The sequence below is a fragment of the Saimiri boliviensis genome, chromosome 16, assembly GCF_048565385.1.
Source record: "Saimiri boliviensis isolate mSaiBol1 chromosome 16, mSaiBol1.pri, whole genome shotgun sequence".
In the NCBI taxonomy this organism is placed as follows: Eukaryota; Metazoa; Chordata; class Mammalia; order Primates; family Cebidae; genus Saimiri; species Saimiri boliviensis.
In genome coordinates, this window is record NC_133464.1 from 34884865 (window position 1) to 34912613 (window position 27749).

At 34.8% G+C, this 27749-nt stretch overlaps 1 protein-coding gene across 12 annotated transcripts in view; it reads left to right on the forward strand.

Moving 5' to 3' along the window:
• MYCBP2 (MYC binding protein 2) overlaps nt 1–27749 on the forward strand; it is a 281569-nt gene that overhangs the window by 40347 nt on the left and 213473 nt on the right. For 11 of the 12 annotated variants that reach the window (XM_074387566.1, XM_074387567.1, XM_074387568.1 and 8 more), the window contains exons 4-13: nt 4962–5115; nt 10098–10294; nt 13198–13440; nt 13669–13740; nt 15840–15936; nt 19737–19810; nt 19946–20084; nt 21631–21707; nt 24818–25022; nt 26844–27008. In XM_074387566.1, coding sequence (XP_074243667.1) covers nt 4962–5115; nt 10098–10294; nt 13198–13440; nt 13669–13740; nt 15840–15936; nt 19737–19810; nt 19946–20084; nt 21631–21707; nt 24818–25022; nt 26844–27008 — 1423 coding nt within the window. The remainder of the gene's footprint in view (nt 1–4961; nt 5116–10097; nt 10295–13197; nt 13441–13668; nt 13741–15839; nt 15937–19736; nt 19811–19945; nt 20085–21630; nt 21708–24817; nt 25023–26843; nt 27009–27749) is intronic. The other variant, XM_074387575.1, reaches the window with a different exon arrangement.

A 27749-nucleotide genomic window follows, 5' to 3' on the forward strand; every position in this document is an offset into this window, starting at 1 on the left:
AGTTATAAGTGTCAGGTTAGGTGCAGACAAGAAGATATGTAGGTGCAAATGAATTTGAGTTACTTGTCAAGAAACCCTTCAGTTTATTAAAAAAATTATGCAAGCAGATGACTTTTAGAGAATCAGTGCAATCACCTGATGAATGAGAGATGAAGAGAGAGGAAGAAGTGATGAGATGCCTCTGTGCAGAGGCAAGCAGATACTATGGGTGGGGAGTGAAACTTTAGGGTGATATTTTTTGGCAGTCATTTCCATGACATGAAGGATTGACAGTGAGGATGAAATTAGTCTTTTAAGGTTTGGGGTAATGGGATTTGAAGGCAAGTGGGAAATGTTGGCATTTTTATTTTCCTTTTGACCATCTCTGTGCCTCAGCCTCACATGCTGCTGTCTTTTGTCCTAGTTTAATCCTTTTCTTTATTCCTCTGTTGCTCCTCCTAAGCATTTGGTTGTCCCTTTTCTTCTCCCCTGAGGTTTCTGTCTCTCTTACTCTTCTTTTTTTACATGATTGAAACAGTTTTTATCTGTCGTTGAAATACAGTTTTATTTTTCCCATTCTTGAGCTTTAAAATTTAGTTATTAATAATTGAGTTTGATTGTTATATAGACCTTGCTTGTCACCTTTTTTTTTTTTTGCTTTTGCTTTTGTTTTTGTGTTTTGCGGGTCAGTAATCATTGATATAGTTAAAGGAGCTTTCTATTTCCTGAATGATTCTATATTAAGTTTTTTACCCAGCTCAAACTGTCACTAAAATCTAGATCCTCTAAAACTTTACAGATTTTATAGCTATATAATTTGTATTATTTGTATTTTGATTTTGAGACAGGGTCTGTCTCTGTCACCGAGGCTGGAGTGCAGTGGTGTGATCTCAGCTCACTGCAACTTTTGCCTCCCTGGCTCCAGCAATCCTCCCATCTCAACCTCCCGAGTAGCTGGGACTGCAGGCGTTTGCCAACACCCCAGGCTAAGTTTTGTATTTTTAGTATAGATGGGGTTTTGCCGTGTTGCCCAGGCTGATCTTGAACTCCTGAGCTCAAGCAATCTGTCCACCCCAGCCTCCTAAAGTACTGGGATTACAGCCTGGAGGATAATTTTTAAATAGTACCACTTAGTATTCATACTTCCCATCTGGACCCATTTGAAGCCAGTCATGCCATATTACTAAAAGATTTAGACTTACATGGGATCATTTATTTCTTAATTCAGTATATTCTTTTTTAGTTTGTAGGAAGCATTGAATTAGGTCCTGAGAACAGAAGGATGAGACTTAATTCCTGCCCTCAAGAGAGCATTGTCTTGTGGGGATAAGAAGCAGGTCAATAATTATTCTCTAATGCCTTAAGGATTGATAGGGAGTGCTAGATATAGTGGGAACACATTGGAGAAAGGACTCAGCACTGGCTGAGATAGAGCAAGAGAGAAAGAGCAGGAAGCTAACTCATGAAAGGCCTTATGTGCCGTGTAATTGATACAGATATTATCTTGTGATTAAGAAATATTAAAGATTTTAAGCCAAAAGAATATCATTAGACTTGCATGATTACATCAGACTTGGCACCCTTTAGTTATGGGTATGCCTTATTAACCCTGGAGTAACTTTGTAAGGTTACTACAGTTAGTTATGGATATGCCTATTGGAGTAACCTTAAAAAGTTACTCCAGTGTTAGTTATATCCAGTTAGTTATGGATACGCCTCACTAACTGAAGTAATCTTAAAAGTTACTCTAGTGTTAGTAAGGCATATCCATAACTAAAGGGTGGTGAGTGAGTTTGGAGACAGAGGAACCACTTAGACAGCTGTTGCAGTTGTCTAGAGAGTCTGAATGAGGGTTGGAAATATGGTAGTGACAGTGTTTTGAATATAAGAAATGTTAAGCAGAAGTGACAGGAATTGGTAATAAATTGGCTATAAAGGCTGAGAAAGAAGACAGAATCTAAAGATATTTTGAAAAGTTTTGCATGGTGAGGTTCTTGATATGTCTCTCTGGGAAGTTTAAGGTATAATAACAAATGTATGGCAATAGGCAACTCAGGTAGGCTGTTGGAAACACAGCTAGCTGGTTTTGGTGAGACAGACCCATAAAACTTTGGTCACAGTGATCATGATACAGGACTCCTCATCTGTCTGGGTTAAACACTGTGGGAGTCTCACTAATAATCCTTATCTTGGTTCACTGCAGACTTTCATTGTTTAACACATTGGAAAACATTCATTTTCAGAATAGTAGTATATATTCAACATACAACAAAAATCGACCTCAAGTTCTGCAAATATTAAAGAATTTTTATTATTTAGCTATGGATTATTGCACAGAGGTACCAAACATGTTCTTAAATAAGTCCTTTTCTGCTGTTTGGCTGAGTACAGAATATTTTACCAAAAGTTTGAACTTCGAAAATAGACTTTAAAATAGTTTGAAGTCTTACAGTCAATGAAAACATATATTTCTCCCTTTTTCAGTATCTAGAAGGAAGAATATAAAGAGAAAAAAATACAGTCCTGCCAATATAGTATTATTTCATTTGTTTGTGAAAAACATATTTTAATGTGTACATAGAAAAAATGACAAAAGAAATAAAAATTTTTATATTGGGGTACATTTGGTTAATGGGATTTCAAATATTACTTCTGATTTTTATTTCCTCTTTAGGAAAATGTTCTGATTTTTCAAATTATCTACAATGAATATGAGCTGCTTTTATAATTAGCAAAATAAATTAATAAATGTGACATTTAAGTAAAATAATAATTATAACAATAAAAGAACACAAGAAGTTTCAATACTTTCTGAAGAGAGGTGCAAAACTGTGTGTTTCTGGCAAGGTCCAATAATTCCTTTGTCACTGTAGGAAACTTTATCTATAATAAATGAGCCCTAACCAAAAATGTCATCTGTAAAGAATCCTCCTGGAATTATGAAAAGTCATTGTTGGTAGTAGAGTAAGCAATCTGAAAGAATGACAGAATATAGTAGTTTTCCATTGACTTGACAATAGAGCCCCATATTTTGTACTCTGGAGATCTTTGACTTCAGATTTCTCTTAACTGTAAGAACATAAGCAGATGGAAATCTTGGACAGTATGTTTCTATTTTCTAGTCCATTCCAGGAAAAGAAACTATATAAAATGAAAAAGTTTCATCACTCAATGTGTTTAATCAATTGAAACTCTATGCAAACTTTTCTGTAATATTAGCTGTAATCAAGTCTGTTAGGATTTTAGATAACTTCTCTAAAGACAGTTCTTCTAGCAGATAACTAGAAGTCAAATAAACTTCTCAGCTCTATCTGTAGTTTCCAGAAAACTTGAAGATGTTAATCAGAACTACAGTTGACTTACCTTCAGCTCATTTGCCTCTTGTCTGGAAAATGTATTTCTAAGATGCAGTGGTTTTTAGCACACAACTTAGTGAATAATTAAATAAATACTAAATGTGTGCCTACCATATGCTAGGCAATTGGCCAGGCATGGGAGGTATTAAGCCATTTAAGACATGTTCCTTGACTATTGGAAGACCGCAGTATAGTTAGGAAAATGAAAACAAAAATAGTTGCAGTGTAATGTAATAAATGCTGTAACAGAGGTCTGGACAGGATATGAATTATATACATGACTAACTTAGCCTATTAGATTATAAACTCTTAGAAGACAGAGTCTAGTATACCTTCATATTTCCTAAAGTGAGTTTGCACAGTATGAGTGCTTAGGAGGTGTTTATATAATATATGAACTCATACAAAAATAGCAGAGAGAATATTCTTCTGCTGTTGCATTCAATAGAATTAATGCTTTCAGGAGTTTCTACTTAGTCTTATTTGAATTTTTGGTACTTCTCCAAACAATTTACTTAATACTTCCTGAAGAAATCTTATCAATCTGGTTCTCAGAATATTGACATTGCCTGAGAAGTGGAATTTGTCTTTTGTTTTATCAGTCTTATTAAGGTATATCCTTAAACTCATTCATTACAATCTGCTCTCTCAATCTTTAGTAATAGATTTATCTCTTTTTGCTGGATATTGAGTCTGATTTTTCTTGCACTTCATGAGGAATGTTAAGATTAATAAAGGAGAAGTGCCAGTGATACTTTTAGCTAAGCAGTTTTAAATTCTTTTGTGATCATCTGCAAAAAGAAGGGACACCACCTATAAATAATAATATAGTGATTATACCATTATAGAAAAGGCTAAGATGAAAAGTTCCTTATAAAATCTTTTTACTGTATATGCTATGTTGACTTATTTCTGGTTATAGGTAACAATTAACATGACTTTTAACAAAAAGAGTACTGAGTTTTCCTTGAATACAAGCAAATGAACTTTGCAAATTAATATAGTTTTTTTCTTCTTAGTAAATTCAATCTAGTCTCTAGTTCACTGTTAAAAGCCATTTTCATGATATTTTATTATGGCCCCATTATACTAAAACTACTTTTTAAGCAGTACAACTGTTTTTCAGCCTTCCATGTAACCAGATGGTTTTCTAAATCTTCATGTTAAATACACTGGATTTTATTTTTTAAACATACTGCTTTTTTTTTTTTTTTGAGACGGAGTTTCACTCTTGTTACCCAGGCTGGAGTGCAATGGCGCGATATCGGCTCACTGCAACCTCCGCCTCCTGGGTTCAGGCAATTCTCCTGCCTCAGCCTCCTGAGTAGCTGGGATTACAGGCACGTGCCACCACGCCCAGCTAATTTTTTGTATTTTTAGTAGAGACGGGATTTCACCATGTTGACCGGGATGGTCTCGATCTCTCGACCTCGTGATCCACCCGCCTCGGCCTCCCAAAGTGCTGGGATTACAGGCTTGAGCCACTGTGCCCGGCCTGTTTTTGCTTTTTAAGTGTTGCAACAGTTTATCATTTGCTGTGGAAGTAACTTGTACCAACTAAACTGCCTGGAAAGTGTTATTAGCTTACATGTCATAAAGTATACATTTTTTTTTCCTTTTAAATAGATTATTGAGGTTGGCCTTTGTGAAGTTTTTGAATTGATCAAGGAGACACGGTTTTCTCATCCATCCCTGTGTCTCAGGAGTCTCCAAGCCCTGCTCAACGTGCTGCAGGGCCAGCAGCCAGAAGGCCTTCAGTCTGAGCCACCCGAGGTCCTAGGTAAGAGCCAAGGCTCACTGAGTGAAGCATTTAAAAGTGAATGTAATTAATAATAGAGTATTGTATACTTCAAAAGTGTTGAGACTATTTCTAAAGTTCTTACCACAGAAAATGTTTAGTACTTGAGGTGATGGATGTTAATTAGTCCACATTTTATTCATGAATCACTTTATACCCTGTAAATTTATATAATTATAAATTGTCAATATACAGTTTTTAAAAAGTGAGGAGCTTCTTTTATGAAGCACACACTGCCTGTAATGCAGTCTTTATTTAATTGTGGTACTGAAACACGAGGGGTATAAGTTTTAAAGTATTTTTTCCTATGTTCTACTGAAGTTATGGTTTAAGAGTTGAAGTTCATGCACACATGTTTCTTGATTATTGCAATGAAGGGGGACAAATAAAACATAAATCCCTAGAATCCCGAAATAATCCTCAAACCTTAGAGTCACTGTGTTGGCCAAAATAGCAAATATTAACTTTCTCTAGCTTGTTACTCTCAATAGTTTTAAAAAATAGGGAAAAGGAAGTAAATGCCACAAACCTGAAACAGTGCAGTTTGTTGCCAAATGGAGGGGACATTTATTTTGTATTCATCATAAATAAAAATTTATTTGTGTTATGGATTAAGCTTCTGACTTAGCAACTTTCATTAAGTAAAGAAGGTTGTTTGCTTTTCTTAAAGTGTGTTCTGGTTGTCTGGATTCTTGCCTTTCAGATCAGTGACCTAGGATCGACATGTAATCCTTTAAATAAAAGGAGCTTTTATTTAGAAAGTATTAAGGAATAGAAATATAGATGCAAGCAAAAGTTTTAACTGGTTAATTGCTTTTTTTCTCCGATGCTAACTATAGGCCTTTAAACTGTTTAAAGTTTTCTAGATTCTTCTAGTATTATAGGACAATTCTTAGAAGTACTAGAGCTGGGGTTCTCAAGCGTTAGCATGTATCAGAGTTATCTGGGCCTTCGCTCTGGAGTTTCTATTTCCATAGACTTGGGTTGGGGCCCAGAAGTTTGTATTTGGAATAAGTTTCTTGGTGATGCAGATGCTGGTTTGGGGACTACACTGCTGGTTTAGACTAAGGCTTGGTCCTCTTTTTCTACTTGGCTATTTAGATTTTATAAGACCCACCTGTGAGAACCAAATTGCATGAACCTAACTACTTGTCACATTTTTCTTTTTTTGGTTGCATATGGAGATTTAGTTTTTGAGTTTGACTTTTGTATGTTTGTTTTAATGAGAAGGAGGATGCTGGTCGTTAAAACAAGCTGAGGATTTTTAAAACCACCCTGCTCACATACACAGTTATTCAAAGCTATTACCAAATAAAAGCTGTCATGTTGAGAAGCAAGCACATTGTTATGATAGCACCAGTGATCTTGTTAATATTGTGAAGTGCTTCTTGGCTTGACAGCACTTTACTGAAGATTTGATTTATTTTATTTAACAATATTTTGCTGGGTTTTCTTGGGCCCCACCTAGGTCTATGGAATCAGAAACTGTCACATGTTTTGGTTTGTCAGTTAGCAAATAATTGGAGTGTTAAAATATCCACTGAGATTTGTATGTCATATTTCCTACTTTGAACATGTTACTTCTTTCCTCCTATGTCTTCTACCATTCTCATGTCAGCTATATCCATTTCCTTTGTATCCATTCTGTACATACTCTCTTTCCTTTATTCTTTTAAAACTAGAACTTGTTTTTAATACTAGCTTTGAAATATAATGTGTGCTTTAGCCTTATTATCTTCTAGCAAAACTTTCACGTTATTGTCTGGGTGTGGTGGCTTGCACCTGTTACTTCAGCACTTTGGGAGGATGAGGCAGGAGGATTGCCTAAGCATAGGAGTTTGGGACCAGTCTAGGCAACTTAGTAAGACCCCTGTCTGTGGAAAAAAAAAAAAAAAAAAAAAGAAAAACGGGCATGGCAATGAGTGCTATTCAGGAGGCTAAGGTGTGAGGATTGTTTGAGCCCAGGAGTCTGAGGCTACAGTGGTCTGTGATCATACCACTGCACTGCAGTCTAGCCTGGGTGACAGTGAGACCTCCTCTCTACCAAACAACAACAAAAACTAAAAAACCCACAAATACCAAAAACCTTTCACCTTATTAATCTGTTCGTTTTTATTTTCTTATACAAAGTTTCAAATTCTGCTCTACTGCCTTTGGTCTGTCTTCCATCCTTTTAGTGTTTACTTCTGATCTCATCACTGTTTTGACTTATTTTTCTATGTAAGGGATTTATTATCACTTTATATTTTTTATTTTGTTAAATAAGCTTAAAGATAAAAGCACTAGTTTGGTTCTTTTATACTAAATTTCTGTTGAAACTTGCCTGGCCTCTTTTATTTAATGTAATATCACCGTCTCATTGGTTATTCTTTTTTTCCCATTTGGTTGTTTTCATGTTATTCATGAAAATATGTGTATATTTGTATAAGTCTTTCTGTGGAATGTTTTGATGATTAGAATACACCAAGCTTCTTTCTGCAAATTTTTTTTATTTTAAATCATCTATTAAAAATTTATTTTCTTACATACATCTCTGTTCAATTAGAGTGTTATATTCTCAAGTGTTCACTGAAATGTAATAGCGCCACCTTTGTTACCTGCGAAGAATGTGTGATGCCATTGCTCTTATTACGGAACTTAGCATCGACAGTTGGATACATGTATTATTACAAATGCAGATAAATTACATGGAGGAGAATAGAAGGAGTTCTGAGAATCCTTTTTTTTTTTTTTTTTTTTTTGAGACAGAGTCTCACTCTGTTGCCCAGGCTGGAATGCAGTGGTGGGATCTTGGCTCACTGCAACCTCCACCTCCCAAGTTCAAGCAATTCTCCTGCCTCAGCCTCCTGAGTAGTCAGGACTAAAGATGCATGCCACCACACCTGGCTAATTTTTGTATTTTTAGTAGAGACACGGTTTCACTATGTTGGCTAGGCTCATCTCAGTTGATCCACCCTCCTTGGCCTCCCAAAGTGCTGGGATTACAAGCATGAGCCACTGTGCTTGGCCAAGATTTCTTTTTCAACTTAAAAATTTTTTATTTATTTATCTTTAGGGACAGGGTCTCACTACATTGCCCAGGGTAGACTCAAACGCTGGACTCAAGTGATCCTCCTTTCTCTGCCTCCCAAGTAGCTGTGACTATAGGCACGCATTGCTGCATTGGGCTTCTTCTGAGAGTCCTTAATAGGTTCCCTGAATAGCATTTGAAATTTGGAGGGTGAATAGGAGGGAGTGAATTAGATTATAAATCTTCCAGGCAGAAAGAACAGCATGCAGTAAGGCTCTGAGACAGAAATGAGAATGCAGGAAAAGAAGAGCAATATTACAGGCCAAGTTAAAGAATTTGATTATTGGACTAGGAGGAATGGAAAGTCATTCTCTATTTCGTTACAGTAAGAATATTCTTTTTAAAATAGCCTTACTATTTGTTTAAATTATTGACTCTTTTCTTTCACTGGAACCTAACCTTTTGAAAGGGTAGAGACATTATTTGTCATGTTTGCCAATACCCCAATGTAGAATAGTTGCTAATGTGTGGGGGTTCAGTAAATATTTGCTGAATAATCGACAGATGTACTCTCTGAAGGGTAATAATTGGAGGAAGGATGGGTAGATGGAAATATGGACAAACGGGTAGATGAAAGGATGGAGGGAAGGGAGGATAGCTGGAGGAAAAGGTAGAGGAAAGGATAGATGAAAAGGTGAAACTATAGGATATACAGACAAGTGAAGAGAGGGAGGGAGAAAGAAGAGGAAGAGGAAGACAAGGGAGGAAGGAATTAACAAAGGAGTGAAAGGATTTTTAGTAGACAATTTGATTTTTGGTTTGAAATTCTCCCTGGTTATTGGGGCAAAAGTGAATGGTAAGAGATAATTTCTTAACACTTTTTAGTAAAAGAGATGATGATAGCATGGATTGGAAAGATGGTGATAAGATAGAGAAAAGTGGAGTTATCAATTAGGAAGTAAAATAAACAGGACTTAATTTGGGGTTCGCTGTGGAAGATGAGGGATTGGTAGGGGCACCTAGGTTTCTGTGAATTACCAGGTAACCCACAAGTGGTGTTTGAGTTTTTAGGGAATTGCAGTACATTACTCTTCATTCTCTTGTTCTCCTTCCTCTCTCCCTTTCCTTTCCTTCTCTTCATCTTTCTCAGTTTTTCTGACTCTCTTTTTCTCTCTCCATCTGTTACTTACTCTTTAAGGATTTTTAAATCTCCTTTCTCTGGAAGAAATACCCAGATATCTGTTGATTGAATCTTGGATGTAGGTGTTCAGGGACTTTTGTGTGGAGACATCTGCTTATAAAATGTGTGTGTGTGTGTGTGTGTGTGTGTGTCTGTGTTTCATCTTTGCTACTAACTGACTTTAAGATTTAGGAAAAAATTTTTAACTAGCCCATGTCTCAATTTCATTATTAAAAGAGGAGAATATCTGTCCTCTTGACTTGGAGGTTTTTCTAGGATATAAATGAATTACATCCTCTCTCTTTAAGTGTGAATTGCTGTTATGTTAATGACATAGCCAATTTTATATTAAAGTGCATTATGGCATATGTTTTATGTTTCTATTATTTTGAAAATATATACATAATTTCCTGGGCACTTAACATTTCAAGAAGCCTCCTAATCTAAAAGAGTAGGTATGATAAGTAGTCTATTACTTGATAAGATGTGTTTCTTGAATATGTGATTGCTTCTAAGCAAACTTGTTTTAAATGACCTTAGATTTCCTTTTTTTACTTGGAAAAATAAGGAGTTGAACTGAATGTCCTTAAGGCCCTTGTTCCATAAATATTTTAACTTTTGGGAAAAAGAGTAACTAGAGAGAAACTAATGCAGAATAATTGTTCTGGATGCCTTAAATTTTGTTTATAACGAGACAAAGTTAAAATAAATAAATATACGCATATAATGTTCTGTATGTTGGATGAATATAATTGAATTCTATTTTATCCACAGAGTCTCTCTTCCAGCTTCTTTTGGAAATCACTGTTCGAAGTACTGGGATGAATGACAGCACAGGACAGTCCTTAACAGCACTTTCCTGCGCTTGCCTCTTTAGTCTGGTGGCTTCTTGGGGAGAAACAGGAAGGACACTTCAGGCCATCTCTGCTATCCTCACCAACAATGGAAGCCATGCTTGCCAAACTATTCAGGTATTTCATATTTATATCTGCTTAGAAATTTATAAGATGCCAAGTCGCAGTTTCATCTCAGTTTCTGTCAGTAGGAATTCTGCTTTTTCTCGCTCATTATAGTAGCTTGATCTGTCCGAGATTGATATATAAATAACCTACAGTATTTCGGTTAAGTGATATGTTTGTTTAATGCCAAAGCTTTAAATATAATAAAATGAGTTTTTTCCAGACCTCTTAAATCTCTCAGCTGGTCGTTGCGTTAACACCGTCGCCTTCTCTTTCCTTGCTGTTGTCTTGCTCTCTGCGTTCTCCCCTCTTACCATCTTTCCCTGAAATTTTTAGCATGGAATTCCTTCATAGTCTTAAATATCTTTTCTCTATTGAAAGAAAAAGATATGATATCAATCTGACTTAGTTTTGATTGGTTAATTATGACTTTTTATGAATTGATTTGTTTCTGAGTTGCTTCGGCTATATATGTAACATTTTAGGCATTTAGTGTTCAGTTGTGGAACAAATAAACTCTTCACCATTTTAGTGGTGGGAAAAATAATCCTTCTTATAGACAAAATTGACATAATTATTTGGGAAGGCTCTGCAAATTGAGAAAGAAGTTATGATTTCAAGACCTGACTGTCTACTCTTCTCTGGCCTCTTGGGAAACCCCAGAGCAGATGGAAGGGGTACCTGAATCCTGTTATTAGCAGACCAAAGATAACAAAAGGAGGATATTGTTCATTTTCTGTCTTACTCAGTGATCTTGAACTCTCCTGGTCAAACATGAGCCATTCCCTTACTCTAGTTTTCTGCTCTTTCCTTTCTTTCTCCCTTGCTTGGAATCCTTTTGTCCCTTTTTATAGTCCCTAATTATTTTGAAGTTGCTCTAATACAGTGGTTTTCAAGCTATGTTCTTTAGGCATGCTTTCAGAGTTTGGCAAATGTTTAAATATACCTTTAAAATATACAAATATTTTAAGAATTGTAATAAAATAGCACAAGTATTGAGATACCATATACCAGATTTTAATAGCATAGTGACTACCAACATATGAGTTTATGAATTTTGACATGATTTGTTTTTGTATAGAGACTTAGGGCTGCCATTAGAGCTCATAGCAGTACTATATAAACTATGTTCATGGAAAGTGAGATAAGGTGAGATCTAAACAATGAGTTGAAATTAGCCAGGAGAAATTGTTGGTGTTGGTGGTGTAGAGAGAGAATGTTCTAGATATCCACAGGCTCAGGCATGGAGGTGAGAGTAAGAGTAGAATATTTGAAAGCTGAAAGAAGTTTTGTATAGATACAGCATAGAGAGCTGGCAAAGTGTATAGCTAGCTATGGCGTAGAGAGCTGGCAAATAACAGAGATAGGACTGGAGGGCTTATCTGTCTCCACTATTTTATTCAACAGCTAGACTACACAAAACTACTTGATCCTCTGAATCAATAGCTGTGGTTCTCCACATACCTGTCACATCACTACATCCTCGACTGTAGCTGAAACACCATATTAAAGCCTATTACCTTAACATGGCTTACGATGCTCTTCATGATTTGGCCTTTTATATACCAACTTCATTTCACAAAACTCTCCTGGCCTGACTGTTGGTAGAGGGAGAAAAGCTTTCCCTGAGAATGTGTGTGTTAGTCCATTTTCATATGCTGCTGATAGAGATAGACCCAAGACTGGGCAATTTACAAAAAAAAAAAAAAAAAAAAAAAGAGGTTTAATGGATTTACAGTTCCACGTGACTGGGGAAGCCTCACAATCATGGTGGAAGGCAGGGAGGAGCAAGTCACATCTTACATGGATGGCAGCAGGCAGAGATAGCTTTTTCAGGGGAATTCCTCTTTATAAAACCATCAGATCTCATGAGACTTATTCACTATCATGAGAACAGCACAGGAAAGACTTGTCCGTGCGATTTAGTTACCTCCCACTAGGCCCCTTCCACGTGTGGGAATTCAAGATGAGATTTGAGTGGGAACACAACCAAACCATATCAATGTGTATAACTCTTCACATCTTCAAAGTTGTTTTGGCACCCAAATGCATATTACTTGTCTATTCCAGAGCACTTAACAGAGTTGAAAGCAGAGTAGACATGGTAGTACTGCAAGGTGCCATGTTGAAGGAGACTGAAATTGTTTCTTGAGGATTGAACTCTCGACTTCAAAGGCTTTCTGCAGATAAAACATTATTGCATTTGAGCTCAGAAACAAATTAATAAAAAAGGCACCATTATTGAGAGCAGAAACAACTAGGATATAATCAATCCTGCCAAATCCTTAGATATTGAAATTATCTGATATAGAATGTGTATGTGTATGAATATATAAAATATGGTTAAAAGTATAGAAGAAAATATCAAAAGTGTGATTAACAAGTGAGAATATAAAAAGTAGTCAGACATTAGGAAAAGAAACAAATTGAATTCCTAGAAATGAAAAATAATTTCAAATAGAAACTTATAATGGGTTAACTATTGTATAATATGATTGAAGATGGAGACGGCGAACTGAAAGATAGAGGAAGAAATTATCTAGAGTACAGAAGAGAGACAAGGAGAGAAATGTGGAAGATAAAATAAAAACATGGATCGAGAATGAGAAAATCCAATGTAATACAATCTGAGTTTCACAAGCCAATAATAGATTTGCGGAGATAGAGTACTTGAAATAATGGCTAAGATTTTACAGAATTGGTGAAGACATGGAATCCCAAGAGTAAGGAAGGCTGCCTTCCTTGAAATTTGCATCTTTTAGATGAACTTTTAATTGGTACTTTTTGCTGGCATGCAAAATACCATTCTGAGCAATTTATTGTCTTATACATGATGATCTATTACCAAAGTATCTTCATCTTGTGTTTGTAACATTTAAGCATGTTTTTTCATTTTTTTCTTCTCTTTTGACCAGGTGCCAACAATTCTAAATTCGCTACAGAGAAGTGTACAAGCAGTTTTGGTGGGAAAAATTCAAATTCAAGACTGGTTTAGTAATGGCATTAAGAAAGCAGCCTTAATGCACAAGTGGCCATTAAAAGAAATATCTGTTGATGAAGATGACCAATGTCTACTTCAGAATGATGGATTTTTTCTTTATCTGTTATGCAAGGATGGATTATATAAAATCGGCTCTGGATACAGTGGAACAGTTAGGGTAAAGTGATTCTTTACAGTTCTTTAATTATACAGAGTTATAACCATAATGAATTTTGTTCTGTGTGTTTCTAGTTTCATTTTTACAATACGATCTAATTTGGTTGTAATAATATTTATTTGAAAACCATAACTGAAATACATGCATTACATATTCACCCATTTGCATTATTTTTCATTGACTATTAATTATGAAACCATCGATAGACTAACTTTTGTTATTTTTCAGGGCCATATATACAATTCCACATCCCGCATCAGAAACAGAAAAGAAAAAAAGTCTTGGTTAGGATATGCTCAGGTAAGAAAATATCTACAATTAACCAAAATTTTCTTATCTTTTAAAAATGTGATTTGTCCTTGTTTAATCAATAATATCACTTCTATTTAAACTGAAATTATATATTTTTACTAATAAGGCCATAACAGTTGTATAGTGTAGTATAAACTACACTGGCTCAGAACTCGCAAGAGGTTCCATTTTAGTTCTGGCCCTGCTTCTTCCTAGGTGTAAGACTGGACAACTCAGTTAACTTACTTGGTCCTCTGTTATTTAGCTTTAAGAGGGGATAAACCTACCTTCTTTGGAGTTCTTGTTTAAATGAGCCTCTAGATAAGAATTGAAGATGACCTTTATAATTAGCACATTTTTAAAAAATTGAGACAGACTCTTGTTCTGTCACCAAGGCTAGAGTGCAGTGTCACAATCTCAGCTCACTGTACCATCTGTCTCCTGGGTTCAAGTGGCACAATCTCGGCTCACTGCAACCTCTGCCTCCTGGGTTCAAGTGATTGTGCCTTAGCCTCCTGAGAAGCTGGGACTACAGGCCTGTGCCACCACGCCTAGCTAATTTTTTGTATTTTTAGTAGAGACAGGGTTTCACTGTGTTGGCCAGGCTGGTCTCGAACTCCTGACCCCAAGTGATCCACACGCCTGGGCCTCCCAAAGTGCTGGGATTATAGGCCTGAGCTACCCTGCCCAGCCTCATTGGCACGTTTAAATTAGAAATGTATACATGGCCTGAGGCCAAATTAGGGTTTCTTACCACAAATTCTTTCATTTTAGTCTAGATTCAATACTTTCTAAGAAACAGTGTTTGGCCTCCTCGGTAGACAGCTACCTGCATGGAGAATGTGCAGAGACTCACAAGAGAGAAAAACTCTGGGCCTGTGTGTCTTTCTTAATGCTGTGATCTTATCTCCTGACCAAGATAGCCAGATGAGTGTCAGCCTTTTACGAGGTCAGCAGCCAGATGGTTACATTACTACTCCTCTTATGGAGAAAAGCAAATGAAGGGTAGACAAGAGGGGCTAGAAATATTTTTTTCTATACAATACCCACCTGAGCAGTGAAGCCCAAGCTCTCTTGTATAAGGATAGAGAATAAAGATTTCCCTGCATGCCTGCCTGCCTTGCTGAGTTCATGAGATTTGTTGTCAGTATCAAATGATTAAAGATATTTGAAAGCATTTTGAAAACTATGGAAATTTTTATTGTTACATTAAGAATAATTCTACTGTATCAACTATTGGGAGATTTTGAAATTAAAACTTTTTGTTTTTTGGGGGGGTGGGGGGGTGTAGTTTTGCTCTTGTCGCCAAGGCTGGAGTGCAATTGTGTGATCTTGGCTCACTGCAACCTCCACTTCCCAGGTTCAGGCGATTCTCCTGCCTAAGCCTCCCAAGTAGCTGGGATTACAGGTGTCCACTGCCATGCCCAGCTAATTTTTATATTTCTGGTAGTGACTGCGTTTCACCATGTTGGCCAGGCTGGTCTCGAATGCCTATCCTCAGGTGATACACCTGCCTCAGCCTCCCAAAGTCTTGGGATTACAGGCTTGAGCCACCACACCCAGCTTGAAATTAAATTTTAAATAACGAATTAGTTTCTCAGTAATTGTCTCTTACAAGTTTAACCTAGTTTAAAATATCTCATCAAATTTTTATTTGCTACTCTACCATGTTTTATCTAAGAAATAATGCCATGGAAAGTATATCAATGGCACATCGTACCACCTAAAACCATACGCTATTCATTTTCCAATAGCAAACTCAATACTTATTTTTCTTAAATTATTTGTTAAAGTAACAGTGACCATTTATATTATTGACTTGGCAAGTGATAAGGTCATTTTGAACAAAATGTTTGTACCTCTTACTGTCCTGTTCAGTATACCTAATTATGTTTCTGGGAATATGTTAAATCAATTCTCAATAATGTGTGACTTTTCCTTTAATTGAGAGGAATGTTCTTATATTTTTAATCTTTAGCATCTTTTAGGCATCAATATTGATGAATTATTGTACTTCAGAAACCTGTAGTATGGAACTATATGGCTGCTGTTTCTGCTGAATTAGTAATAAAAAATATTTTAACAGGAAAATTTTTTGCTGTTATCAGGGTTATTTATTATATAGAGATGTGAATAACCACAGCATGACAGCCATAAGGATAAGCCCTGAAACACTGGAGCAAGATGGTACTGTAATGTTACCAGGTATGTTTGAAATAGTCTTTTTTTTTTCCCACAAGCTATTTTAAGAAATGTGCATGTTAGGCTTTAAACACATAAAGAATGATTAGCAAGTAATAGTGCTTGTTTATAAAAGGGTTTAAAAAATCTTGACATACAAAGCATTTTATAGTCTACATAAAGTTAATACATGTGAAATCAATAAACATAGAAATGTAGTATAACAAGTTTTAATATTTGTTTTTAAACTTGGCCATCTATGGACTGATCTTTGATCTCACCCCACCAAGATTTTCTCAGTTGCTGAATTAGTGGGTTGATGTTACTGTGTTGTTCTTATAAAATCAGGACTCTGGCTCTCATATGACACAGTATAAAGAAACTTCTATTTATTTTTACTTTAACAACAGTGCAGTTGGGTTTTCCTCCTTATTTTTATTTTATTTATTTTAAAGGAATTTCAGAGACACAGAGTTTAGGGTGGGTCAGGAATTTTTTTTATTTCATCATTTATACTTTTTATGTGTCTTAATAATGCTTTGATAATGGTCTTTGGACACAGTTTATTTTGCTTTAATTTTGAGGCCTTTATATATTCACTTAAATCACTGCTAAATTCTGAGGCAGTAGGTCTCAAATTTTGTCAAATGCTGGAAAAATGCATATTCTTTATTGTAAGGTCTTTGAATTTGCTTGCAGTGTTGATACTTTCTGAAGCTGTTCATATTAAAATCTTGAATATCTAATGTGTTTGTCAATAATTTTATAGTAAGCAGTATTACTTATAAGTACTTGACTATCTGAAAGTCAGAGCTACTTCTGAAGAGTACATTGAGAAGAATAATTGCTCCCAGGCTACATGTTAATTTTTAAATACAGTTTTCATAACTTCATCAAACATTTATTTGAACCTTACTGCCTATACATAGATAAAAATTAGTGTGCATGACACTCTGTTAAAGTAAATACCACAGTTCATGTCCATTTCAGAAATGGAGCAGCTTTGGAAAGCAGAAGACTTAATACAATCATTTTGTAAATAGCCATCTATTATCAGATATGTCTGCAGGGTTTTGTTTTGTTTCATAACAACTCCTGGGCCATGTCTTTGGTCGTAATAATAATGACAATAATAATATTAAAAAATACTTTTTAATAACAGGCACACTCAGCCACATATTTATATATATGTTAAAAGTAATAATCATGTTTATTGTATAAAAATCATATGAACAAAAAAGAATGAATTGAAATAATTATAATTCCACTTCCCATATATAAACACTATGAACATATTGGTAAATATCTTTCTCATATTTTTCCTGTGTGTATATGTCCATACTTGTAAAAAAGTATGATCATATTCTATATATTGCTTTTTTAAATCTATCTCTTTCACTTTACATTCAGAAAATATTTCTAGGTCGTTAAGTAGTCTTCTACAATGTCACTTAAGTGTTACAAAATATATTCCATTGGTTAATGTTTGGGAACGAAAGCCTTCCAGTTTTTTGCTATATAAATTACACTATAATGAGCATTCCTGTTGTGCTGTCTTTGTGCCAGTCATTGTAGGATACTGATACAGAAGAAAAATTCTAAGTTGTCACATCCCCTCTGCTATAACAGATGGGTATTAATATAAAGGATTTATTTCTGAGAAACCCTGTACATTTAATAGAGACTGTGACTGAGAAGACAATTTGAAAATATATGCCTAAAGCTGTTTTGTTTATTCTGTCTTGATAAAAAATTACTCATTAATGTCTTTATTCAGTTTAAGTCCCTTTGCTTCATTTAACTTGTGAAATCCTACTTTGAACAATACCAGCCTGGCTTTCTGTGTTTTATAAGTGTGTGCTGTATCAATGGTGAAGAATAAACCAAACTTCGGGAAGATAGTCCTATGTTTGTCTTCAGAACTGGTGGATGTTGCTTGATACACTCCTGAAGATACAATCTTAAAATATTACATGATGGATAAAGAGAAAATCTTGAAATCACTTGGTAGAAGACTCCTCCCTCAAGCCTGAAGAAGCCTTTTGTCATTTTCTTATTTCTTTGACCTGTACTGAATTATCATTAAATAGCACTTTTTTTTTTTTTTCCTGGGTAGGGACAACTCTGCTCTTTAGCTTTCCAATCAAGGAGCAGAAGTAAATTGTCAGGTTTATAGATGGTAATGAATACTGTGTTTCAAGTTGACATGAATCAGGTAATTCCTTGAGCTTCATGTTCCAATTTGTCTTACAGAACAGTTTATTTAAAAAGTATTTCAACCTAGTTTTGATGAATTTAAAACATACTTTTCCCCATAATAATTGTCATTTTATTCTTTAAACCTCGGCTGACCTTACAGATTGTGTCTTTATGTCGTTTTCTCTCCATGTCTGGTGACAGGTTGCCTCAGAGCATGAGGCTTTTTGCTACTCTTCTTGCGCCGCTTCACTCCTCAACCCTGCATTTATCTGAAATTATAATGAGTTTTTCTTCTTTGCTTTTTAGTTTAAAATCTTACTGCTTAGAGCTTGAGAAGCATCTTTCTTGCGCCTCTTTGTATTCTGTACAGTGGACTAGGAACTCTTTCTTTTGATTTCTCCTCTCTTTGATTACCAAGTCTCTTGGGCTACCAGTGGGCCTTGTCTCCCAGTTTCTATTTCCAGTTTGTGATCCCTGAATTCTCTATTTGGTAAGGGTCTGCCTGTGTTTTGCATATTTATGATAAGGAAGTATGCTAGTATGAAGCTCTGGGCAAAGATATAGAGTAATCCAGCTTATTCGGATGGGCTCCATTACTGCATTCCAAAATCAGAATTTTATGTTTTGTTGATTCAGGTGCAACTAGAAATAAAAGGTTAATTTTTGTTTTGATATTGTGATTAATGGAGAGATTCATCCTAGTTCTCTGCAGTTATTTTGGGAAGTATGTGTGTGTGTGCTTTTATACTTGCTTGCTGAAAATTTGTGTTTCCAAAAGGATAGAATTTACACTTAGATGTTGATTTTGCTTGTAGTTTTGTGTTATTTAGTAGTAATCACTAACACATATTCCTGTGGTCCTTCTGTAATACTGGTATCCCTTGTTACAATTGAGCTTATGCATTATTTTGATCAAAGTATATGGTGTACTATTCTATGGAGATACATACAGTATTGATGAAATACGGTATTCTAGCCAAGATACATGACTGCTTTGAGACAAAAATAAATACAAAAGCATATATTTGTATGCTCTGTTTTGGACAAACATTTAAAAAGTTTAGAGCACACTAAAGGTTAAAAATGCTGTGGATAAATATTGAATTTCTAAGTGGGAAATGTACAAGTGGTTTTGAATATCATCCATTTTATAAAGCAAGGGATATCTGTAGTTGGACACAATAGACCTTAAATACAGAAGTTTTAGGTCTGTATTTTTCTGTGACACTAATGACTATGATGTATGTCTGAGAGTAGAGTGTTGCCTCTATTGCATGTGATTGTATTGAAATGATCGTAACCAACATTATAGTTTGTTCATCGTGGTGCATGTTTACTATCAGACTGTATCTAATACTAATTCACTTTGAAATTAGGTGAGATCTCAGGTACTTGGTTATGGAAGATTTATAGATATAAGCAAAAATGTAATAAGTATGATTAGTTGAATTCGTTAGTCTCTGCTAATTTGTAATTCTTTATTAAAAAACACAGTCTCCTTTTGAGTTTAAGTATATCCTTATTGCGTGGAGAACTCTCATTTTGACTTCAACAGAGGAGTAAGTTCATTTTGTGAGGTGTTTGCTTGTATTATAATAGAAATACTTTTTCTTTCTTTTGCACAGATTGCCACACTGAAGGTCAAAATATTTTATTCACTGATGGAGAATATATTAATCAGATAGCTGCTTCAAGAGATGTAAGTACCTTGAATCTTAACTACTGTAAATGGAATTCCTTTTCCTTAAATTGTTTAATTTTTACTAGATAGACTGTAGAGCCTTGAACGACCTTTTTATGTAATGTAATGCTGTGGATGTTTTATTTTTCTTAGGATGGTTTTGTTGTCAGAATATTTGCCACAAGCACTGAACCGGTTCTGCAACAAGAATTACAACTTAAACTGGCCAGAAAATGCTTACATGCCTGTGGTATCTCACTATTCGATCTGGAAAAGGACTTGCATATTATAAGTAAGATAACAAATTAAGCATTTTTCCTGTATTTTAATTTTCAGTTTTTTAATTCTCTTAAAAATGAACATTGTGTTTTCACCAGTGCAGCTTATATTTTAGCAGCTATTTTGTGTGTTATTATTAATATAAAGGACAATTTTGAATGAATTTGAATAAATAACTACAAAATATGGCCTTTAAACAAAGTATGTTATTTGAAGACCATTCTAAGGAATTGACTAGTAATTTCTCATTTTAGTTTTGAATAGAGCAAAAGAAAATAAATTTTTCTGAGAATTATGGATGGGTATTGGTGAATGTCGTTAGTTTATATGCTCCATCATTATTTAACTATTTAAAAATTTGAAAACTTAGGTTGTAAATGTTATTACAACAATATACATAGTTCTCTCGTTGAAATTTTTAAATTTTTACTTGAACAGATTTTCAAGGTAACTATAGAATGATCTCATAGATTGTGAAAATGGTAATTGGCCTTACACAAGGATCAGCAATCTTTCATTTTGATAGAGCAATACAGAAAACCACAGAGTATTTCTTGGGCTGAGATTATTTACTCTTGTAATGTTGAAAAGTAATTAGGATCATGAGTTCTCATGAGAGTTTCAGTTTTGGCTTGCCATGCCACTCCAGGTGTAATAGTGACCTTCCGTAACTCGTAGGGTTCTTTGCAAATCTACCTTTTTAGACTGTTATCTCATTACATTTAATGAATTTGGCATTAGTGCTTTACTTCATGTATTCTAGTTATGTGGTATTTTTATAATTCTTCCCTAGAAAAGTATCCAATTGAAATTATAGATTTAAAATTTTTAAAGCCCATAAAGCAGTAGTGTGTATAGCTGGACAAAAATCGTAAAATGTACCACATGTAAAGTTACAATTACGCATAGTTTTACAATTTGAAAATATGCGTAAGGATCTGTGTGTGTATGTGCATATATATGTGTGTATATATATACACACACACACACACACACACGCACACGCACATATTTATGGAATAGCTATAGATAATGTTCTTCTCTAGAAAAATACATAGGCAGAGAATTTGAAATACTTTAATTCAAATATCTGCATGGCATTGTTCCTAGCTCAGTTGACTCTGTCTGGTCTAATCTCTCCAACCTTTATATTCGCTGATTTGTAAACCAAGTGGTATAGTTGTGAGAATCAAATGAGATAAATTTTTGAACTGTATAATGCCTGGCATCTAATAAATGCTTAATAAAAATATGGACATTTATACACTAATTCAAGGAATATTGCTAACATTGAATTTTTAAAAACTTTTGTTGTATATTTAAAAAACTAATTTGGTACTAGCTTGGAACAAGAAAAATAGATTATGATAACATTATCTTTCCTTGGAATACTATACCTATTATTAATATTTTTTAAAATTTGAGCATATGACATTTCGTCATCCTTGTTTTTTAGTGATACTGAATTGACACTGCAATCACTCAAAATAGTACATGTTGTACTTAGAATTCTTCATATTAGAAATGCAATAGTATCTACTAGTCTTGCTGTATTTCAGGTACAGGATTTGATGAGGAGTCAGCAATTCTTGGTGCAGGACGAGAGTTTGCGCTAATGAAAACAGCAAATGGAAAGGTAAGTTTTTGGATTAAAAATTAGCACTCTCTGATTTAAGAGATTACAGTCTATTGATTTGTTTATATAGTTTGCATGTTTAAGGATAATCATCTTTTAACTTTTGGTTTAAAATTATTTTTTATGAGATAAAATTTCATTCATGTTGGAAACAGTATGGGCATACCTCATTTTATTGTGCTTAGTTTTGTTGCACTTCACAAATAATTGCACTTTTTACAAATTGAAGGTTTGTGGCAATCCTGAGTTGAGCAAGTCTGTTGTCACCATTTTTCTAACAGCATGTGCTCACTTTTTGTGTCTCTGTGTCATATTTTGGTAATTCTCAAGTATTTCAAACTTCTTTATTATATCTTTATGGTGATCTATTATCTTTGATGTTACTATTGTAATTGCTTTAGGGTGCTATGAATTGTGCCTTTAGATGACAGGAGACTTAACTGATAAATGTGTGTATTCTAACTTCTACACTGACCAGCCAGTCCTCCATCTCTCTGCCTCCCCTCAGGCCTTGAGAGACAACAGTATTGAAATTCGGCCAATTAATAGTTTTAACAATGGCTTCTAAGTGTTCAAATGAAAGGAAGAGTCACGTGTCTTTCACTTTATGTCAAAAACTCCAAATAATTAAGCTTAGTGAGGAAGACCTGTTGAAAGCTGAGATAGGCTGAAAAGCCTCTTGCACGAAACGGTTAGCCAAGTTGTGAATGCAAAGGAAAAGTTCTTGAAGGCAATGAAAAAGTACTACTCCAGTGAACACATGAATGATAAGCACAACAGTCTTGGTGTTATGGAGAAAGTTTTAGTGCTTTAGATAGATCAAACCAGCCACAACATTCCCTTAAGCCAAAGCCTAATCCAGAGCAATGACCCCTAGCTTCCTTCAGTTCTATGAAGGCTAAGAGGTGAGGAAGCTACAGCAGAAAAGTTTGAAGTTAGTGGAGATTGATTCATGAGCTTTAAAGAAAGAAGCCATTTCCCTAACATGAAGGTGGAAAGTGTAGCAGCAAGTACTGATGGAGAAGCTGCGGCACGTTTTGATACGGGCAGCTACATTAAACAGCTCTTCAGGGTAAATAAAACAGTCTTCTGTTGGAAGAAAATACTGCTATGTAGGACTTTCATAGCTAGAGAGGAGAAGACAATGCCTGCCTTCAAAGCTTCAAAGGACAGTCTGACTTTCCTGTCAGGGGCTAATGCAGCTGGTAACTTTAAGTTAAATCCATTGCTCATTTACCATTCTGAAAATCCTAGGGCCTTCAAGAACGATGCTAAATCTACTCTGCTTGTTTTCCATAAATAGAACAACCAAGTCTGCATGACAGCACATCTACAGCATGGTTTACTGATTATTTTAAGCTTTCTGACCTACTGCTCAGAAAGAAAGATTCCTTTCAAAATGTGACTGCTCATTCACAATGCACCTGGTTAGCCAAGAGCTCTGTTGGAGATGTGTAAGGAGATTAGTGTTTCTTTACGCCTGCTAACACAGTATCAGTTCTGCAACACATAGATCAAGGAGTGATTTAACTTTCAAGTGTTATTATTTAAGAACCATATCTATAAGTCTAGAGTTGCTATAGACAGAGAATGCTCTGATGGATCTTGGCAAAGTAAGTTGAAAACCTGGAAAGATGTATCATTCTAGATGCTGTTAAGAATATTCATGATTCATGTGAGGAGGTCAAAATAGCTGTATTAGCAGGAGTTTGGAAGAAGTTGATTCCAACTGTCATGGATGACTTGGGAGGGGTTCAAGACTTTATTGGAGCAAGTAACTGCAGCTGTGGTAGAAATAGAAAGATAACTAGAACTAGAAATGGAACCTGAAGGTGTGACTGAATTGTTACAATCTCATAGCAAAACTTGAAAAAATAAGTTGCTTCTTATGGATGAGCAAAGTAAGTAATTTCTTAACATAGAATCTACTCCTGGTGAAGATACTGTGAACATTGTTGAAATTACAACAAAGGATTTGGAATATTACACACACTACGTTGATAAAGCAGCAGCGGGATTTAAGAGGATTGACCTCAGTTTTGAAAGAAGTTCTACCGTAGGTAAAATGCTATCAAACAGGATCACATGCTACAGAGAAACCTTTCATGAAAGGAAAAGTCAGTTCATGTGACAAACTTCATTGTTGTCTTATGTTAAGAAATTGCCACAGCCATCCTACAGCAAGCATGACCATAATCAGTCAGCAGCAATCAATATTGAGGCCAGACCCTCCATTGGCAAAAAGATTACAACTTACTGAAGGATTTATGATCGTTAACATATCTTAGTAATAAAGTATTTTTTAACTAAAGTATATGCATTGTTTCTTCAGACATGTTGCTATTTCACACTTAATAGCCTACAGTGTGGTTGAAATTGCAGGCATGCCTGCAATATCTCTGAGGTATGCCTGTGTTACAAAACAAAATGGTGACATTTAATACTATAAAACTTATTATGTTTTATAGATTTTTAATTATGGAATTCTAATTCCTTGAGTAGGGATGAATTTATGTTTTATGTTTATTTTGATGAGTAAGATGGATATTCATTGCAAATTTCTATAAATATACAGAAATGTATAGACTACGAGTTGGAGGAAGTAGTGTGTATAATTAACTTACAGATTGTAGAGTTCAGTCTATAGCAATGGCAGCTTCTTCTCTAGTGGGTATGAAGAGAAAGTAAGGTAATTAAAAGAATTGTACAACTTAAAAGCATTAGGAAAATACATTATGTTTATAAGTTTTTATAGTTGGGAAAAGTGAATTGAAAATTTTATGAATTTCCTACTCTTCTAAATAGGAAGCATATTTATGGAAATAGACACAAATTTGAAAAAATATAAATATTCTGAATAGATATGAATATTCTGGATTGTGGATATGAATATTCTGAGTAGATATGAAAAAACTATTATGAACTGTGTCTTCTTGGCAAAATATGCATATTTCTAGCTCAGCTCCTGGAAGTTGAGTAGTATAAAAAGTATTTTTGTGTGTGTGAATTTTGTTTTTCAATAAATATGGATGTCCTTTTTTTCTTCATGCGAAATCTGATTAACTATTCCAAAAAGCCCTGTAATTTTTTTTTTTTTTTGAATACATAAGATATATTACACTGGCAAATACCAGAGTCTTGGAATCAAACAAGGTGGTCCTTCAGCAGGAAAATGGGTTGAGCTACCAATTACAAAATCTCCAAAGATAGTACACTTCTCAGTTGGACACGATGGCTCTCATGCCCTTTTAGTTGCAGAAGATGGGAGCATATTCTTTACGGGATCTGCTAGTAAAGGAGAAGATGGAGAATCAAGTAAGTTGAGTGATCAACTATGCATTTAGTAAAAATAAATGCTTTATTTTAGTAAAAATAAAACTTTATTAACTACAGTTCATTAATTTTGGCAACACTAACCTCACCAAGTTAATAGAGGATTTTAAATGGGGACATATTTGGTTAATGGCAGTGAGTTACTGTTCATTAAAAAAAGTGCTTGCTAATTTTATTCTAAAGTGCGTATTTTTGATTTTTTATGCTTTATGGGAACGTGGCTATTCATCCGAGAGTATAAGCTTATTTTATATCAGTAATTAAAAAAAACTTATTTGTTGGCAATAGATTATTTTAGGAAACCTAAAACTTTGGAAGGAATGTATACTTCAGAATGAAGGTAAACTTTATATAATCTTTTGTAATAGTGTTGGCTATGGATTACGGTTTTTGTTTTTGTGTTTTTTGAGACAGGATCTTACTCTGTGACCAAGGCTGGAGTGCAGTAGTGTGATTGCAGCTCACTGCAGCCTTGACTCCCTGGGCTCAAGTGATCTTCCTACCTCAGCCTCACGAGTAGCTGGGACTATAGGTGTATGCCACCCTGCTCGGCTAATTTTTGTATTTTTTGTGGAGATGGGGTTTCGCCATGTTTCCCAGGCTAGTCTTAGACTCCTGCACTCAAGCAATCTGCCGGCCTCCCAAAGTGATGAGATAGCATTCATGAACCACTAAGCCTGGACTGGATTACCATTTTTGGTCTTATTTCTCTATGATGGAATCATTGCTAAGCAATGAAAAAGAAAATAATTTTGTTTATGTCTTACATTTCTTATGTTTCCATTCAGCCTCCCTCAAAATGTCATTTTTCTCTTTTTATAATTTCTCACGCACTTTATACATTTTAACACATTGGAGTAACATCTTACAGGGATTAGATTGTAAAGCCAACACATAATGTAAAAATAATGTGAAAATAAAAATTATTCAGAAAAGTCCCTTTTCCCTTAAAGTAGCTGTAAAGTATATTATTATCTCTCAGAATAGTTTTTCCTTCTGGCATTTGGAGGACCTTGTCCGTCTTTGGGCACCAGGTAAAGTAGTTGTAGTGTATATATGTGTATAAATATGTATATGTTTTTTTTGTGTGTGTATGTGTGTATATGTATCATATCATATGAAAAGTAGAGTATTTTAAGTCCCAGCACAGAAGCAGTATGTTTTTATTCTGAAAGACATGCAGGGACTGGGGTTGACTGAAGGAATAGCTGGTTGGTTGATGTTTCCGATATTTTGCTTAGCTCAAGGATTTAGCTTTTGAGAGCAGTGGCTACTTGAATCACCACATTTAAAATTATTCACTCTCTTTCCATATATATATATATATATATATCTCCCTTCCTTATCATATCTCATTGACTTGATGTAACTGCTTAATAAAAATGTATTGAATGAATGAGGAGCTTATTTTACTTTCTAGGATATAACAAGAATACATGTGAATTGCAATTCAGGAAAAAAAGGAGATTTTAGATATGTGTTAGTAGAATGGTGTTAATAATGCAATAAGCAAATTTAGAGACTGAGTCCCTCAGGAGTTTGATGGGAAACTGATATTTCTTACTGAGAATTTGAATGTACTTCAAGGAATGAGGATCTGGCAATGATAGTCTAAATATTAATTAACCAGATGAGGCTATCAGGGTGACTAATTTTAAGTAACATGCTGGGAAGCCCAGGCCTTTGTGAAAATAAATAGTGTCATAAATCCAAATAATACGTGTTTTTTTCTTTAAACTTTATATACAAACCATTATCATTTGTACATAGAGGTACTGATTTAATCTAATTTATTTTTTAAAGCTAAGAGCAGACGGCAATCAAAACCCTATAAACCTAAAAAGATCATTAAGATGGAAGGAAAGATTGTGGTATATACAGCTTGCAATAATGGAAGTAGTTCTGTGATTTCTAAAGATGGAGAACTCTACATGTTTGGAAAAGATGCCATTTACTCTGATAGTTCAAGTAAGTTTAAAAAAACGTTTTACTTTTAGACAAAGAAGTTTCAATACTAGTTATGTATTACAAAGATGTATCTAGAACATTTATGTTTATAGCATGCTTTCTCTACATTTTTTACATTTCCTTCCAAAATTTAGAAAGAGAAATTTTCTGTCATATCTTGTCACTAGGAGCATTGTTCCTAGTTTCATGCAGAGCTAATCATAGAGCTTCGCAAGGGAAGCTTCATTGTTGCTGTGACGTGTGTGGAATGCTTTCCCTAGACTCAGGTACTTATGGGGCGTGGCCCTGGGACAGTGGTGATATCCTGGGCAGGTGATTTTCGTGACAAAGCTGGTTTAAAATAGTTGAAGTGTTTTATCTCCCCCATTAGGGTGTTTGGCTGGGATAATCTGTGTTATTTACTGTTCTATCCCCAGTGCCTAGCACAGTGTTCGGTCTAAAGAATTACTTTCAAGTGTCTGGGTGACTTACAAAACAAAAGTTTAAGAAGTGGATATGAGAGGTAGAAATAGCTAAATTGTTTTATATTTATAAATGCTAATCTCTGAAACTTGTCAGATTTGATTGCTAGATTTTCTTTCTAGCAGCTAGTAAAGAACATAATGAATGAGGCATCCCACTTGGAAGGATTTTATATGCTATAAATATGTAAAGCCTTTGAGTTTCTTGATAAAAAGGAAACGAATTAATGAAGTTTATGATTACAAATTTGTGTGATTGTCTCATGCTGGGGAAAATTAC